The 16,941-nt window shown below is 45.2% G+C and overlaps 1 protein-coding gene across 2 annotated transcripts in view; it reads right to left on the bottom strand.

Annotated features, from left to right (window-relative positions):
* Positions 1-16,941, bottom strand: part of KLHL6 (kelch like family member 6) — a 601,696-nt gene that overhangs the window by 44,256 nt on the left and 540,499 nt on the right. For both annotated transcript variants that reach the window (XM_085634931.1, XM_085634932.1), the window contains exon 6: positions 6,760-6,973. In XM_085634931.1, coding sequence (XP_085491057.1) covers positions 6,760-6,973 — 214 coding nt within the window. The remainder of the gene's footprint in view (positions 1-6,759; positions 6,974-16,941) is intronic.

Raw genomic sequence — 16,941 nt, 5'->3', positions numbered from 1 at the left:
CTATTCTGATCAAAGAACTGGGTAGTTTCTAACTTTAGATGATTTATAAAGGATTGATCTAGAAAAAGGGATCTATCGATCGTCCATCTCCTATGAGTGAGTGATTGGTCTATCTTCAAGACCATTTTAACTGCTGAGTGGTCCGAAAGATGTGCCGGGAGATGTTCCACTTTTTCTACCCTTGCAGCTAAATCGCTATCAAGGAGGAAAAAGTTGATTCTAGAAGAGTGGCCCAATCTTTTATTTTGAAAAGTAAACCTTATTGATTGATCCCCTTTGAGGCTCCAAATATCCCTGAGTCCTAGATCTTTCATTGATATTCTCAGCCATTCCCTCATTTTTGGGAGAGAAATGCCTTTTCTAACTGGAGCTCTATCAGTCTTCGGATCGATGGTAATGTTTAAATCTCCCCCCCAGATTATGGGTGATGTAAAGTCAAGTAGTTGTGTATATAAATTCTGGAGGGGCTCCGGGTCATCTGAGTTAGGGCCATAATATCCCACTATGGTGAATTGTTTTTGATGTAGGATTACTTCTGCTATTGCCCATCTTCCCTTGCTGTCTACCCTAGAAGAGATTATTCTGGAATTCAAGGATTTTTTAAAGATAATTGCTACGCCTTTTATGTTACATGTCTGGGTTGTGCAAACTGAGGTATCTATCCACCTTAGATTTTTGGTGAAAGCTTCCCATTCTTGCTTTAGCAGGTGAGTTTGTTGCAAAATTAAAATTTCACTTGCTGAGTTTTTAAGGTACTCGAATATGGCTTTTCTCCGCTTTTGTGTTCTTAAGCCATTAACGTTCCAAGATAATATACTAGACTTTACATAATTGGCCATTTTTTCCTCTGACCTTGGCTATTATGACGATCTGAATACAGCACTGGTATTCTCCAATTTTTCTAAACCCTGCAACTTGAGGACAATTTTTATGTGATTTTTTCCCTAGTTTGCTCCCCACCCTAGTGTAACTATTTTTCATATTTTGTTTTTTATGTTTCTTTACTTGTGCCCTCCCATGGGGGACCTCCCTTCTTCCTTTAGCGGGCCTCATATAGGCCCTGTTCATACTCCCAAGCTCCGGACTTTAGGGTGCATTAATACATTGGCATTCTACTGTTTCTATTACTTCTTATGGGTTCTTCATTTTGTCCATTAAAAGCATGACCTCTCTGGGTTCCCTTATATTGTACATCTTGTTTGACCACATAATTCTTAGGCTGGCTGGGAAACGCATCTGCACAGTGGCCCCTAAGGTCTTTAGTTGAGGCATCAACTGGCCTAACTCCCATTGTCGGTCCTGCGTGGCCTTAGAGATATCTGAGCGTATTTTATAGATCCAGTCGTTACTTTTGAGATTGCCTTTTTTCAGGGCCTCCGACAGTAGTCTCTCTTTAAGGGTATAGGATTTAAAGTTTATTAGGATTTTCCTCGGGTTCTTTTTTAATTTGTTTCTCCCAAAAGGGTCCCGATGTACTCTTTGTATATCTTCAGCCAAGTTCTCAGCTTTGACCCAAGGAAAGCTCTCTTCCAGCAAAGAAAGGACACATTTCTTAATATCCTCATTTTCTACCCCTTCTGGAACATTCAAGAGTCTTAGGTTATTTCGTCTGGATTGGTTTTCCAAAGACTCAATCTTCTCTTTTAAGGAGCATTCATTAGATTTTAAGATGTCAATATCATTCTGATGTATTTTGATTTCCTTATTGAGGAGTTCTACTTCCAATTCTACTGCTGTAACCCTCCCTGTGAGGGCAGTTAATTTGATGTCCAATGCTTCACAAGTATCTTGGATCTTGGACTGGTTTTTCTCCGAGACGTCGAATCTGTTTTTGACTTCAGATAGAAGTAGTGCTAGAACTCTATCTGAGTTAATTTCTACTATACTCTCAGAGGTGCCCTCCTCACCCTCGTCTTCAACTCTAGTATTTAGTGTCTGGCTCATTCCCATTTCCGCTTCTTTCTCTCCTATTGCCCCCCCCCCTATTCATTTCTTCGCAAATGATTCCAGCATCAGCATTAACATCTGGAACTACACCCCCATTCAGCCTCCGAGAAGCTATAAATGAAGAGGATGAAGAAGGCATCGCAGGATCAGAAAGTAGCGAGATCTCTTCCGTAGATAAGTTCATCTCTTCTGGCCCATCAACCTTTTGTAACTTAAAAAAGGTCCTAAGCGAGGGAGTTATCCAGCTGGTTGAATCGATAGGGACACAAGGTACCTTAGGTCTACTTCCTTCTTTAGGTACTAATTTGAGTGATTTTGTCCCTGAGCCATTTAGTTTTTTAGTTTTTTTCTTTGTGTTGAGTGGGGTAATGCCTGAATCCGTGGTGCTCAAGGTTTTTTTTGCGAAAAACTGCTTGCTTCTAAGGCAGTAACTTAGATCCTTACTCCCCTTATCTCCTCCACCTTTCTCCAGAAATTCTGCCCGACTATTTATTTTTGTTGAGGTGCCACTATCGTAGAGTTTAAAATTCTGGGGACCTCCTATAGACTCCGGCTGCTCTCCCGCCACCCCGCGCGTACTGCTTGCTCGATGCATGCAGGCTTGGAGGCTCCAAGTGCTCTGCGCCGCCTCTGCTGTGAAGTCTGCTATGAAGTCAGGAGAGGGGTTTGGGATGAAGAGACATCAAGAAACTGAAACTGCTGAAGCCGCTGAGGCCGCTCCCCTGCTCTGCCCGACCCGGAGGGAAAATCTCCCGGTTGCTAGGTGATAGCTTCGGCGGGCGTTGAGCGCTGCTGTCCAAGCACCGAAGGAGAATCTCGCTGTATGCGCTGGAGCGGGGGGGGGTCACGGGCTTACTAACAAGTACAGAGAATGAAGCCGGACTACCCTCACACATATCCCGTACAGAAAAGACACTCTGGCGAGAAGGGTAAGCGCTTTTTTATTTTTTTTCCTATGGTGTTTCCAGCACTCCCAACTCCATGAGATCTCCGTCTCTCCAATACTGGTTGCCAGAGTGGAGTAAAGTTTCCGTCGAGTGGCCAGGCGTCTCCCGTGTTATCCAAACCTTACCGCCTTACAACCCATGAGTACATGTACCGCCAATCGATGCAGACATCCCGAGCGATCTCCTCGTTTAGTCCGGAGCTCCGGAGCGTCCGGCCAGGCTCCTTAGCCGACCGCCATCTTCCCCCCTATCCCATTTTACCCTCGTGGAGCACCCTCTTACACAAATGCCGGTGGCGGAAGGTGAGCAGAGACTTCTTTCCACAGCAGCGGGCAGTCACCTCTGGGCGGTGGGAGTGGATAGTGTGCAGCAGCCTGGGCGCACAAGTGCACACAGACACCTCTGAGCAGTGGGAGTGGATGGGCTGCAGCAGCTTGAGTGCGCATTGCCGAAATAGAGAATTAGGCATATGCAGTTGTATGTACTCTGCAATTACTAATTCTATACTATCTTTCAGATGACTAAACTTCATGGAGCACTATGTCCCGGCACGTGGTTAGAGACACACTGGTGGCACAAAGGTGTGCTGCGAAGATTTTCTCCAGTGTCAACACTACCTCTCTCTCTCCATCTCTTCCTTTCTCTCTCTCACTCTTTCTCTCTCTCTCTCTCACTTTTTCTCTCTCTCTTACTCTCTCTCACACTGTTTCTCTCTCTCTTCCTTGTATCTTACTCTTTCTCTCTCTCACTATTTCTCTCTTTCTCTGTCTTCCTCTCTCTCACTCTTTCTCTCTCCTCTCTCTCTCTTTCTCTCTTTCTTTGTCTTCCTTTCTCTCTCACTATTTCTTTGTTTCTCTCTCTCTCCCTCACTTTTTCTCTTTCTCCTTTGCTGGACGCACCATCTTATCTTTCTTTTTGTCTTTCAGGCTGTGATTCACAAATGGTCCAGCGATGACACGACATGGCTGTACATAGTTTTATTTGACGTTGTTTTGTTTTAATAAAATGTTTTATTTGTAAATCCATACATGACTAAGATTCTTATTTGTCCACCCTAACGTGACTGTCACATTTGTTTGTGGAGGATGGGGGTGAGGCGGGATGGCAGACAAGGAGCTCCTGCTAGGGGATGTCGAAGCAGTGTTGGGTGTCCGACCTGCATGATCGTTTCCTCCATTGCATCTGTTCTCAGAGACTTACGAGCCGGCGGTCTGGGTCGTAGATGAAGAGCTGCGAGCCGACTGGCAGGCTCATAGAGGGAGAACCGCGGCCCGTCAGTTCGCAGTGGGAGAGCTGCAGGCCAGCTCGCAGAGGAACATCTGAGGGCCAACTGGTATAGGGAAAGGTGCGGGCTGTCGTCTTCCAAAGGGATAGCTGAGGAACAATGATGTGGGGAGACGGAGCGTGAACGAGCTATGTCGCAGACAGAGACCTGCAGTATATTTCCAGTGTTGGCTTCACAGATACAACTGCGGGCCCGAGAACTCGCACCGAAGAGCTGTGAGCTGACAATACAACACAGAGGGAGACTTGCGTGCCCAAGAATGTTGTTGGAGGTTTGCTGTTGATGGGGGAAAAGGGTGCGTTACCTGCTGATGTCTGGAGACGCAGCGTGAAAGAAGTATCTCGCACAGACAGAGCTCCAGTATATTAAATTGCCCCTGGGACCTTTCTTTTATATTTTCACTCGATGCGAGCCATAAGATGGCTGCTAACACTTCCTGGTTTGAAGTGTTAGCAGCCAATCAGAGGCAAGCTTGTGCTCGGGAGTTAAGCACCGTCCAAATATATATATATCTTTTTTTCCTTTAATATCTCAAATACTACTGAACGGATTTACACCATTTCAACAACAGTGCGCTTTCTGGACCAAGACATTTCTCCCTGCCAAATTTGGCGTAATTTCGTTCAGCAGTTTGGCCTGTAGCCTTGTCTAGAGTTTCCTTTGGAAAATGCATTGAGAAAACACTTTTTCGGACCCCCCTTTTTTTCTCAGCGCCCCCCTTGACCAATCACCCTGTAATATGTCTTCGCAGCTGGATGGCTCCGGTCGTGACTGCAAATATCTTGCAATAAACTTGCTTTCAATCAACAACCAACCTTGTACGTCCTCAATATACCCCTAAACTTTCAAGATACGAGCTGATCAAAAAAGAGAAACTTCTGGAAAATTTAGTAAAGATTCATCAAACGACGCCAAAGTTATAAGCACATGGAGGGCTCAGGAGGGGAGCCGCGCAACCCCCCTCCCAACATGAGTGAAGCCCCGGGTCTGCTCGGACCCCAGCGGGCCCCCGCAGCCCCAGCGAGTCCCCGCTATTATTTTTTTTAAAATGCCCCCGGGCCCTAGCCCATCCCGGGGTCTCATTAAAATAAAACGTCGGAACCCGCGACCCCTGCCTGAATTCCACCTATATTTAGTGTTTTTAAAAAAAATGCTTTTTTTGGCCCTGAGGGTCCTTCTGGGACACCCTGAGCAGGCCTAGGGGGTCAGGGTGTTTCTACCCTGCTCCCTTCTCTTGTTTTATACCTTTGTTTCTCTTTTTTCTGGTGACTCGCTTCTACTGAGTCACAAGATGGCTGCCAACAATTCCTGGTTTGGAGTGTTGACAGCCAATCACAGTGAAGCTCGTGCACAGGACTTGGGCTCCGCCCAGATATCGAAACTTTTATTTTTCTAATTTCTCAGCAACTACTGAACGGATTTACACCATTTAATAAAAAGGTCGCTTTCTGATCCAAGCACTAACTTTTTTCCAAATTTGGGGTAATTCCGTTCAGTAGTTTCGGCTCGTGCCATGCACAAAGTTTCCTATGGGAAATTGATTTTTTAACTCTTATTCTTTGAATTTCTCGAAAACTACTGAACGGATTTACACCATTTACAAAAAGGTCGCTTTCTGTCCCAAGCTCTACCTTTCTGCCAAATTTGGGGTAATTCCGTTCAGCAGTTCGGGCTGTAGCTCGTTGCAAAATTTCCTATGGAAATGAACATGGGGAAAACTCGTTTTGGGACCCCCCTGTTTTCTCAGCCCCCGCTTGACGAATCACCCCCAAACTCATAGGTTAGGAGCTGACCTGGATAGACTTTTTGGGGGGGAGAATTTTGTGAAGATTCGTCAAACGACACCAAAGTTATTAGCAAATCAAAAAATGCTTTTCCAATGGAAACTAGGTTGTAACTATAACTACCTATTGGCGACCACCAGTAGGTAATATATATACCTATATATATATATATATATATATATATATATATATATATATCATGCTTGAACCCTTAAATGAAGCCCTTGAGCCTGCTTCTAATTCACAGAGGCATCAAGCTCACAATCTAATTCATAATTTGCCTCAGTCTCACATGTAATTACAATATGAACATCAAAATGCACCGCTAATGTACAAAGCATTGTGTAAAAAAGCATCAGTTTCACAAACTATGCATCAAACCCTTTATGAATCGCAAACCATGCATCAAACTTCTATAAAAGTACTTTAACTTAAAGGAAGCCATTAACCCCTTCAGTGCCACGCCCTTTCTCCCTCCTGTGCCGGGCGTTGCATTAGTGGGTGGGGTTCATGACGAGATAGTCTCGTCATGGGCACAGCGCAACCGTGCTCCATGACGAGACTATCTACTCATGGGCACTGAAGAGGTTAACCAGTTTCTGAAAACCTCAATATTCCTGAATCCAATTGCTCAATACATTATCTAATTGCTCAGGTACCAGTAAGTTGTTGGTTGTTTGTGAGGCTGGGAATATGTCACCCTGAAAACACACGAGTACGGAAGGTCAGCTGCAACTTGTACATTTCAATAAAGGCAAACAAAAGGAAGATCCACTTATATATTTAAGTAGCTTACCCACAACATAGATGTGATTGTGGAAACTGACAGCATTGATGCATTTGGCCTCAACAGGCATAGGGGCCTGGAGTGTCCATTTGTTGAGAGAGGGATCATAGCACTGCGTCTTGTCAGTGGCCAGCTTTCCATTGGGTCCTCCTCCGATCACATACAATTTCTTCTCATAGCTAGCAGCAGCGAAAGAACTAACGTTGAATGCGAGAGGTGCTGCCTGGAGAATAAGGAAACAAATATAAACGAGGCTCCAGTGGAATGAACAGCAAACAAGGACATGTTTGTGAGGATTAACCTTCTGCAGCCTAGTCATGTGGCATATCATGACTACAGCCATTTGTTTCCAAGGAGATCATATTTCCTTGGTGATCTACTGACTCCTGAGTCTTACGATCACATAAGACCAGAAACATGATGGTGGCTGTTTTGGTGGCTGGGCATGGCTGGGGTCTATGTTTTAGCAAAGTTTATTCCTTGTGTCTGCAAATGTTTTAATACGGTTGTGTGGCCAAAATAGCGTGACAAGATACGAATTATGTGGATCACTGCAATAAAAGGAAATGCGGTTACTTTATAATGATAGTCCCTTTTTAGGTTTTGCCTATGCAGCGCGCATGCGCTGCATAGGAGGACCTTTAGCTGTGGCTCTGGTAATTTTCAAGCACACACTCGTGCTTGTGGCAGCATCCACCTTGCGGGAGTGAGCAGGGGCGTACCACAAGCACGAGTGCAGTGCATGAAAATGAGCAGACTGCTAGCGCACGCGCGCAGCACTCGCGGGTGCACTCCCTGCCTCTCTCTCCCTCTCTGACGTCAATACTGCTGCAGCCTGCACGCCTTTCTTTTTTTTTAACTTTCAGCGCGAGGCACGCACGCTTGTCTAATGAGCAGTCTACCACTGTTCATCTACAGAGATTTACATAACAGGAAAGTGCTTTAGTAAGCATGACACTCTGTAATGCTCTGCAGAGAAATAATTCATTCTTTCCTGATTTTCGCGCAGCCAGAAATACAGTGAACGAGAACTGTTTGTACTGTCCAGCGCTGTCAGGAGCAGGACAATGTAATTAACTTCCACCGACTATGGATGAGTGCATAAGCCCAGAAGCACCCTATTTGAGACTCCTACTGAATGACTTCTGGTCTACTATTTGATAACCAGCCCATCCGTAACCTCTTTGCTTTGTTTTCCATGTTAAGTGACCAGTTTGTAATGGTAATATCTATTGGGTACATGGACTCAGACATGATTAACTCTATGATTCTCTCTTACTATCTAACACCAATCTTTTCTGTTATGCCTTCTGTATTTAGATCATTATTTTATTCTTCAATCCAGCTTATTATATTATCTACCTTTCTTTTAAGCACCGGTTCTTCTCCAAGCTCTATCTCTTTCACTCATTCTTTGCGTCCTCGTGCCTCTACAGAGTGCTCTCTGACCTCTTCATTCTTTTGAAAGGCTCATCCTTTATTTTGACAAAAGCCATAGATAAGTTTCTATACCTCTCTACTGTTCCAGTTTTTAAGTCTGAAAGGGAGACGGAGTCTCTTGCTTAAAAAGATCTATCTCAGAGTGGTCCTTAGGGCTGTGCATCTCCCACATTTTTAGACCCTATATGTAAATCTGTTTGCTGGATAGATGTTTGCCTTTACAATTAGAGTTCCAAGGGCTATTATTATCCTGTATCATCTAGCTAATTCTAAAATCCTTTCTCCAAAGGATAGTTTGTGGTTGCCAACAGAATACAATAGTTGTTGGATAGGTTCCAAAGCAACGAGATGACTACTCCGAGTAATATTTCACTCTTTCAACTTGAGACATCCCCAAGAACAGTTAAGTCTTTTCTAAAGACAATAAGTTTTTGTATTGCTCTGACTAATATTCTGACAGACAGCATTAAAATGCTCTCTCGTGTAAAAACATTGATGCATGCGCAACGGCGTACATTTACCGAAATACATAAGGGATTCATTGAAGACAAATGCAATGAGAGTGTGGAAGTAGCTACTGTTTCATTTGAGGGAAAATAGCTTGTTAGATAGCTGGAGCATGACTTTTGTGATTTCTTCTTTGCTCAATGAGAAGCCTTCTTTAAACAAGCATTGGCATAGCCAATAGCTCTCGCCTTTGGGACCTTATAAGTGTTTAGTTATCCAGCACAATATCCTTGGTGCAACAACATCAAGTGTTGCATGGCTAAACACTTATAAGGTCCCAAAGGCAAGACCTATTGGCTATGCCAATGCTTGTTTATCTTGTTGACCGGCAAGGGAATAACTTTTTGTTCATGGTGCGGGAGTTAATACTGCACAACCTTTCTTTTATAGATAGTGTACAACTTTAGAAAGACCCAAAACATAAAATGGAAGTCCAAACTAAGATCAATGGATAATTGGTTTAATGGTCTCTGAAGTTTCTCAGAACAGTGTGAAGATTGAAGCTGGAAGGTTTTTCACTCTTTCCACTCTTGGTGTTGCGCTACCAGTGTGCCTTATATCAAAGAAGGTTCTCAACAAGAATGTTTTATTCTTAATGTAAGACACTTTTTGATACTTGTTTTATTCATTTATTTAATTACACTAACATGCATTCACATATTTATAGTGATTCCATACTTTCCATCAATTTACATCATTGTAAAGCAACAGGTTGTCACATCGTTGTCCTGCTTCTTATGATATGAGCACTGCATTCTCATGTCCCCCTCCTTTAGATCCCCTCCATTCTGCACCTTGTCAACATGGCTTCTGGACAAATTTCCATCCCACAGGATACCACCATTTTTGTGAAACCACACTCAGACCTTAAGGATATAATTTTTTAGAATTCCATACTCAGTTCGGAGACTGTAATTTGAGAGGTCCATATCTCATACTGAGGTATGTCTCCCTTTCTGACATTTTGGGATGTCTACACGCAGTCATAACCATGCATTCTTATGTGAAGTCCATGCCATGCCTACAAATATGGACAACTATTTGCAACTATCATGTTTAGTGCAACATATGGCAAACGCTGAGTTTCGTAAAGGGTTACTGAAAAGGCCACACTCTAGTGGCGGTTGGGGCACTTGACCACTCCCCACATAGCCAGAATATTGTCTAAAGGACTCACACCCATTAGCCATGATACAGTACTTCATCTCAATATGCCAGCTCTATATACACAGATGCTGTCCTGTGCTTGATTCAGAAGAAATAAAAAAATTAAAGGCAAAGGCCCAACATTTTTAGGAGGTCTCCACCCAATGCCATTGGCAATTGTCATGGCCACTACTTCCACAATTGGCACCATTTACTGGTAGTGTTGGTACTGCATTGTACTGTCCTGTACATTTATATAGCGCTTACTACCCCTATGTGGGTGGCTGAAGCACTTGTCTACATGGGTAGCATGCTACACTGTGTAGATTTGGTTGGATGTCTTTGTTTTGATCCTATGCAGTGTTAACATATCTGTGAGGACCACTGAGATGCAGTTATCGTGTTATGGTAGTGTTATTCAAACTAGGATGGTCAGCCAAGTTTATACAAACATAAAATATGTTGCATAAAACACACGTCATTAATAAAGCTTTTTTATTTTTTATCCCATAGTAATGTTTTTATTATTACTTGTGTTGCTAAATCCATTTGTTGCATTAATAACTGCTTTAAAATGGTCATATAATTTGCTATCTCTTACCATGATATACACATAATGGGCCTCACATCAACAAAATTCCCTTATAGTCATTCCCTAATAGCCATTCACCTTTTTACCCTTCATCTCACGGCAATGTTAGCAGTTCTAGCGTACTAGCGGATTTTTTTCTAATACCTTCACTTGTTAACTACTGGAGGGAAACACCCCAAGAAAAGTAAAAACAGATTACCTACCTTCATGCATGATGCCTCAAATCAGGGCCTTGTTTAGATGTCATTGGTCTATCATGATGTACAATGATATAAGCATCTCCTTTATGGTAATTTGAACTGTCTAGTGGCGGCATGTGTCCCTAGCCAGGGCATTGAGTACCAGAAGGGAGACAGGCAGCGGCAGCCTGAAGATGCACTTGAACTGGAGGGGTATCTTTTAATGAACTGGAATACTGTTTTCATGGATTCTTCCTGGTAGTGTAGACAGGCAAAGAAGAAGACCGCTCTTTGTTGAGTCAGTTGCCGTTGTATTACCATGCGCTTTTGCAGTGCTTCAACCGCATAGCATAGAGGCCAAGTTACTTGGTAGGAACACCAAGCAGGCCTACCCCTCATTACAAAGACAACTGTATATCTGCACATCTACTGGCAAGGGAAACAGGTCACTGAGAGATGAACCGTGGCTGCGGATGGATCTCCGGCCCATGCTAGTGCTGGGCTGTGCATGCTGTGGCGGCCATATCATTTTCAGTTGCAGTAGACCAGGATCGAGCTGTAGCATTCGTCTGTGCTGCATGCACACCACATTTACTGCTGTTTTAAGGGGGCACAGGTAGGCTGGCAACACCTGACTGGACCTGCTATGGGGCCCAGAGGTATAGAAGGCAACCGAGAATGCCTAAGGCAGGTCAGAATGAAGCTATTATGCATGTGCATAAAATACCCCAGCTGACGCTGCCCAGCTGAATGTATCTGAACATCGAAGATTGCTTAGGGCACAGAAAAGTCTTGAAAAGCTGTAGGGTGTGGGGATGCAGTGAGCAGTGGGTCGGTCTCTGCCTGGTCTGACAGCAGTACTTCCAAAATTCTACAAAAACCATCACTTGCAAGTTGGCAGGGTATGCCCAGACGAGGGTCCCTTGCTCACTTTGCCACTGGATTCAAGATAGCCTGGCTGATGAGGGTTATGAACCCGAAACAGGTCCCAGGATGCTTGTTTCCAGTCCAGGGAAGACATGGCTTGGCAGTTCGGGCTGAAGTGTTCCCTTGTGGCACAGGGTCAGACTGATTTGCATATGGCCATGTCTGAACCGGGGTGGCAGAGTGAGCTAAATAATGATGATAGATTAAACCCAGATCAGTTGCCTGGGGGTGAGTGCTTGCAATGCTCAACATCCGTCCATCATCCCCTTTGGTTTTGCTTTGTTCGCCCTAAGTTGGCAGGGTATTCCCAGACGTGGGTCCCTTGCTCACATTGCCACTGGATTCAAGATAGCCTGGCTGATGAGGGTTTTGAACCCGAAACCGGTCCCAGGAGGCTTGTTTCCGGTCCAGGGAAGACATGGCTTGGCAGTTCGGGCTGCACTGTTCCCCTGTGGCACAGAGTCAGACTGATTTGCATATGGCCATGTCTGAACTGGGGTGGGGGAGTGAGCTATAGAACGATGATGGATTAAACCCAGATCAGTTGACTGGGGGTGAGTGCTTGCAATGTTCAACACTCCGTCCATCATCCCCTTTGGTTTTGCTTTGTTCGCCCTAAGTTAGCATGGTATGCCCAGACGTGGGTCCCTTGCTCACTTTGACACTGGATTCAAGATAGCCTGGCTGATGAGGGTTATGAACCCGAAACCGGTCCCAGGATGCATGTTTCCGGTCCAGGGAAGACATGGCTTGGCAGTTCGGGCTGGACTCTTTCCATGTGGCACAGGGTCAGGCTGATTTGCATATGGTCATTTCAGAACTGGGATGGCGAAGTGAGCTAAAGAATGATGATGGATTAAACCCAGATCAGTTGACTGGGGATGAGTGCTTGCAATGTTCAACACTCCATCCATCATCCCCTTTGGTTTTGCTCTGTTCGCCCTAAGTTGGCAGGGTATGCCCAGACGTGGGTCCCTTGCTCTCTTTGCCACTGGATTCAAGATATCCTGGCTGATGAGGGTTATGAACACGAAACCGGTCCCAGGATGCTTGTTTGCGGTCCAGGGAAGCCATGGCTTGGCAGTTTGGGCTGGACTGTTCCCATGTGGCACAGGGTCAGACTGATTTACATGTGGCCATGTCTGAACTGGGGTGGCGGAGTGAGCTAAAGAATGATGATGGATTAAACCCAGATCAGTTGACAGGGGGTGAGTGCTTGCAATGTTCAACACTCTGTCCATCATCCCCTTTGGTTTTGCTTTGTTCGCCCTAATTTGGCAGGGTATGCCCAGACATGGGTCCCTTGCTCACTTTGCCACTGGATTCAAGATAGCCTGGCTGATGAGGGTTATGAACCCGAAACCGGTCCCATGAAGCTTGCTTCCGGTCCAGGGAAGACATGGCTTGGCAGTTCGGGCTGGACTGTTCCCATGTGGCACAGGGTCAGAATGATTTGCATATGGCCATAACTGAACTGGGGTTGCGGAGTGAGCTAAAGAATGATGATGGATTAAACCCAGATCAATTGACTGGGGGTGAGTGCTTGCAATGTTCAACACTCCGTTCATCATCCCCTTTGGTTTTGCTTTGTTCGCCCTAAATTGGAAGGGTATGCCCAGACGCGGGTCACTTGCTCACTTTGCCACTGGATTCAAGATAGCCTGGCTGATGAGGGTTATGAACACAAAACCAGTCCCAGGATGCTTGTCTCTGGTCCAGGGAAGACATGGCTTGGCAGTTCGGGCTGGACTGTTCCCATGTGGCACAGGGTCAGACTGATTTGCATATGGCCATGTCTGAACTGGGGTGGCGGAGTGAGCTAAAGAATGATGATGGATTAAAACCAGATCAGTTGACTGGGGGTGAGTGCTTGCAATGTTCAACACTCCATCCATCATCTCCTTTGGTTTTGCTTTGTTCGCCCTAAGTTGGCAGGGTATGCCCAGACATGGGTCCCTTGCTCACTTTGCCACTGGATTCAAGATAGCCTGTCTGATGAGGGTTATGAACCCGAAACCGGTCCCAGGATGCTTGTTTGCAGTCCAGGGAAGACATGGCTTGGCAGTTCAGGCTGGACTGTTCCCATGTGGCACAGGGTCAGACTGATTTACATGTGGCCATGCCTGAACTGGGGTGGCGGAGTGAGCTAAAGAATGATAATGGACTAAACCCAGACCAGTTGACAGGGGGTGAGTGCTTGCAATGTTCACCACTCCGTCCATCATCCCCTTTGGTTTTTCTTTGTTCGCCCTAAGTTAGCAGGGTATGCCCAGACATGGGTCCCTTGCTCACTTTGCCACTGGATTCAAGATAGCCTGACTGATGAGGGTTATGAACCCGAAACCGGTCCCAGGATGCTTGTTTCCGTTCCAGGGAAGACATGGCTTGGCAGTTCGGGCTGGACTGTTCCCATGTAGCACAGGGTCAGACTGATTTGCATATGGCCATGACTGATCTGGGTTTGCGGAGTGAGCTAAAGAATGATGATGGATAAAACTCAGATCAGTTAACTGGGGGTGAGTGCTTGCAATGTTCAACACTCCGTCCATCATCCCCTTTGGTTTTGCTTTGTTTGCCCTAAGTTGGCAGGGCATGCCCAGACGTGGGTCCCTTGCTCACTTTGCCACTGGATTCAAGATAGCCTGGCTGATGAGAGTAATGAACCTGAAACCAGTCTCAAGATGCTTGTTTCCGGTCCAGGGAAGACATGGCTTGGCAGTTCGGGCTGGACTGTTCCCATGTGGCACAGGGTCAGACTGATTTGCATATGGCCATGCCTGAACTTGGGTGGCGGAGTGAGCTAAAGAATGATGATGGATTAAACGCAGATCAGTTGACTGGGGGTGAGTGCTTGCAATGTTCAACACTCCGTCCATCTTCCCCTTTGGGTTTGCTTTCTTCGCCTTAAGTTGGCAGGGTATGCCCAGACGTGGGTCCCTTGCTCACTTTGCCATTGGATTCAAGCTAGCCTGGCTGATGAGGGTTATGAACCCGAAACCCGTCCCAGGATGCTTGTTTCCGGTCCAGCGTAGACTGTGCTTGGCAGTTCGGACTGGACTGTTCCCATGTGGCACAGGGTCAGACTGATTTGCATATGGCCATGTCTGAATTGGGGTTGCGGAGTGAGCTAAAGAATGGAGATGGATTAAACCCAGATCAGTTGACTGGGGTGAGTGCTTGCAATGTTCAACACTCCGTCCATCATCCCCTTTGGTTTTGCTTTGTTCGCCCAAAGTTGGCAGGGTATGCCCAGACGTGGGTCCCTTCCTCACTTTGCCACTGGATTCAAGATAGCCTGGCTGATGAGGGTTATGAACCCGAAACCGGTCCCAGGATGCTTGTTTCCGGTCAGGGAAGACATGGCTTGGCAGTTCGGTCTGGGCTGTTCCCATGTTGCACAGGGTCAGACTGATTTGCATATGGCCATGTCTGAAGTGGGGGGCGGAGTGAGCTAAAGAATGATGATGGATTAAACCCAGATCAGTTGACTGGGGGTGAGTGCTTGCAATGTTCAACACTCCGTCCATCATCCCCTTTGGTTTTGCTTTGTTCACCCTAAGTTGGCAGGGTATGCCCAGACGCGGTCCCTTGCTCACTTTGCCACTGGATTCAAGATAGCCTGGCTGATGAGGGTTATGAACCCAAAACCGGTCCCAGGATGCTCGTTTCCGGTCCAGGGAAGACGTGGCTTGGCAGTTCGGGCTGGACTGTTCCCATGTGGCACAGGGTCAGACTGATTTGCATATGGCCACGTCTGAACTGGGGTTCTACAGACAGCTATCATACTCTTATCTTGGGGTCTATTTTTTAAGGCAGCCATTAATTTTTGATGCGCCACTGAACACCTCTGGTCAAACCACCTCTCTCCTCTATTTGGGTATTTCTTACGGGTATACGAAAGGTCTTTTGCTACCTGTATGCAAATTTTGCTATAGGCAGTTAAAATCCCATTTCCTCGAGCCCCATTGTCGCAGCATAGCTCCATTTCTGGGCCTACTTTTCTTACTAGATCATTACAAACATCCTCCAGGATAACCATACACCATTTCAGTCTACGGCCCTGATCTGTGTTCTTAATTACTGCTATAGGAGCCCATTTATTGGCTTCCGAATTGCGGCCAATACCCCCCCCCAATCAGATGTATGGGATTGTGGTCACTGAATTGTGACCACATAGCTGTATAGTCTTTAACATATGATTCAAGGGAAGAATTTATAAAAATATAATCAATGGTCGTGTGGTTTCCCCTACCTTTAAAAGATGAAATGGCGTCCATATCACATAAGTTATTTGGGTATGAAAGACCCAGATCAGCTATGATTTGCTCTAAGAAATCACCCTGTGATGTATGTTCAAAATGTATCTCTGGGAACCTAACTGGCCCAAAACTATCAGAGACACAGCAGCTCTTATTGCATAAATGTACATTAAAATCCCCTAACATACCAACTGAATAAGGTGTAGATTGGTTCTCCTTATAACCCTCTAAGTAGGTTTTTAGGCTAAACAAATGCTCCGTGACTGTAATTCTATCAAATGAATTATAAAAATTAACAATTAAAATTTTAATTGAGTTTACAGGTATAACTTCAACAACTAGACAGTTTACCAATCCTTTTTCTAGTTTATGATGACTCCCTGTAACCTTTAAAGAGATCAAAGTGATCAAACCCCCTTTTGGTCTTCCCATAACTGATGGTCTAGCAGGTTCAAAGTAAGTGGTATAACCATCTAACCAAAATGTACTATCCACTTCCCATGATTCCTGAAGTCCAACAATTTCATAATCTTTAAGGAAAGTAGTCCAGTTAACATCTTCCATTTTATTTCTTAACCCAACAATATTCCAGCTAAGTATTTTCGCTAATCCAATTTCATATGTCATATGTAATTGGGGCAAATCGATTGTGGGCTCCTTCTCTACATCCTCCATCTGTACCTGAGTAAGGGGAATGATGGTTAGTCAATCATTACCATCTAACCTGGATAGAGATTCAAATCTGTTAAATGTTCCCACACCACTGCTGACTGTGCCAGCTCCGTTGGTGCCTCATGGAGTCAAAGGGTTTGTAGGAGTCCCGCTAACTAAGTGGCGATCCTCATTCAACAGGGGCCTATTATCCAATCTTTGTCTATTCCCTCTTGGGTTTGGCCCTAAAGAGGTCCATAAGCTGTTAACCCTTTCAGATGTTTTAGGTGGATAAAACGCCCCCAGTGGGATTGCTCTGATTCCCCAATTTTTACCATACTCTGTAGCCCCAAAAAGCCAACCTGCTACATCCTTTCTATCAAAATTGACCACAACACAATCTTCCTCAATATTTTTAGGACAGTGGCCAACCCAATCGACACGTCTGGCCATTATGATATGAGGGAACGCCTTTGAACCTCCCTCAGAG

The sequence above is a fragment of the Triturus cristatus genome, chromosome 11, assembly GCF_964204655.1.
Source record: "Triturus cristatus chromosome 11, aTriCri1.1, whole genome shotgun sequence".
NCBI classification, from domain to species: domain Eukaryota; kingdom Metazoa; phylum Chordata; class Amphibia; order Caudata; family Salamandridae; genus Triturus; species Triturus cristatus.
The sequence above is the reverse complement of the archived record's forward strand: the minus strand, read 5'-3'. Positions and strand labels throughout refer to the sequence as shown.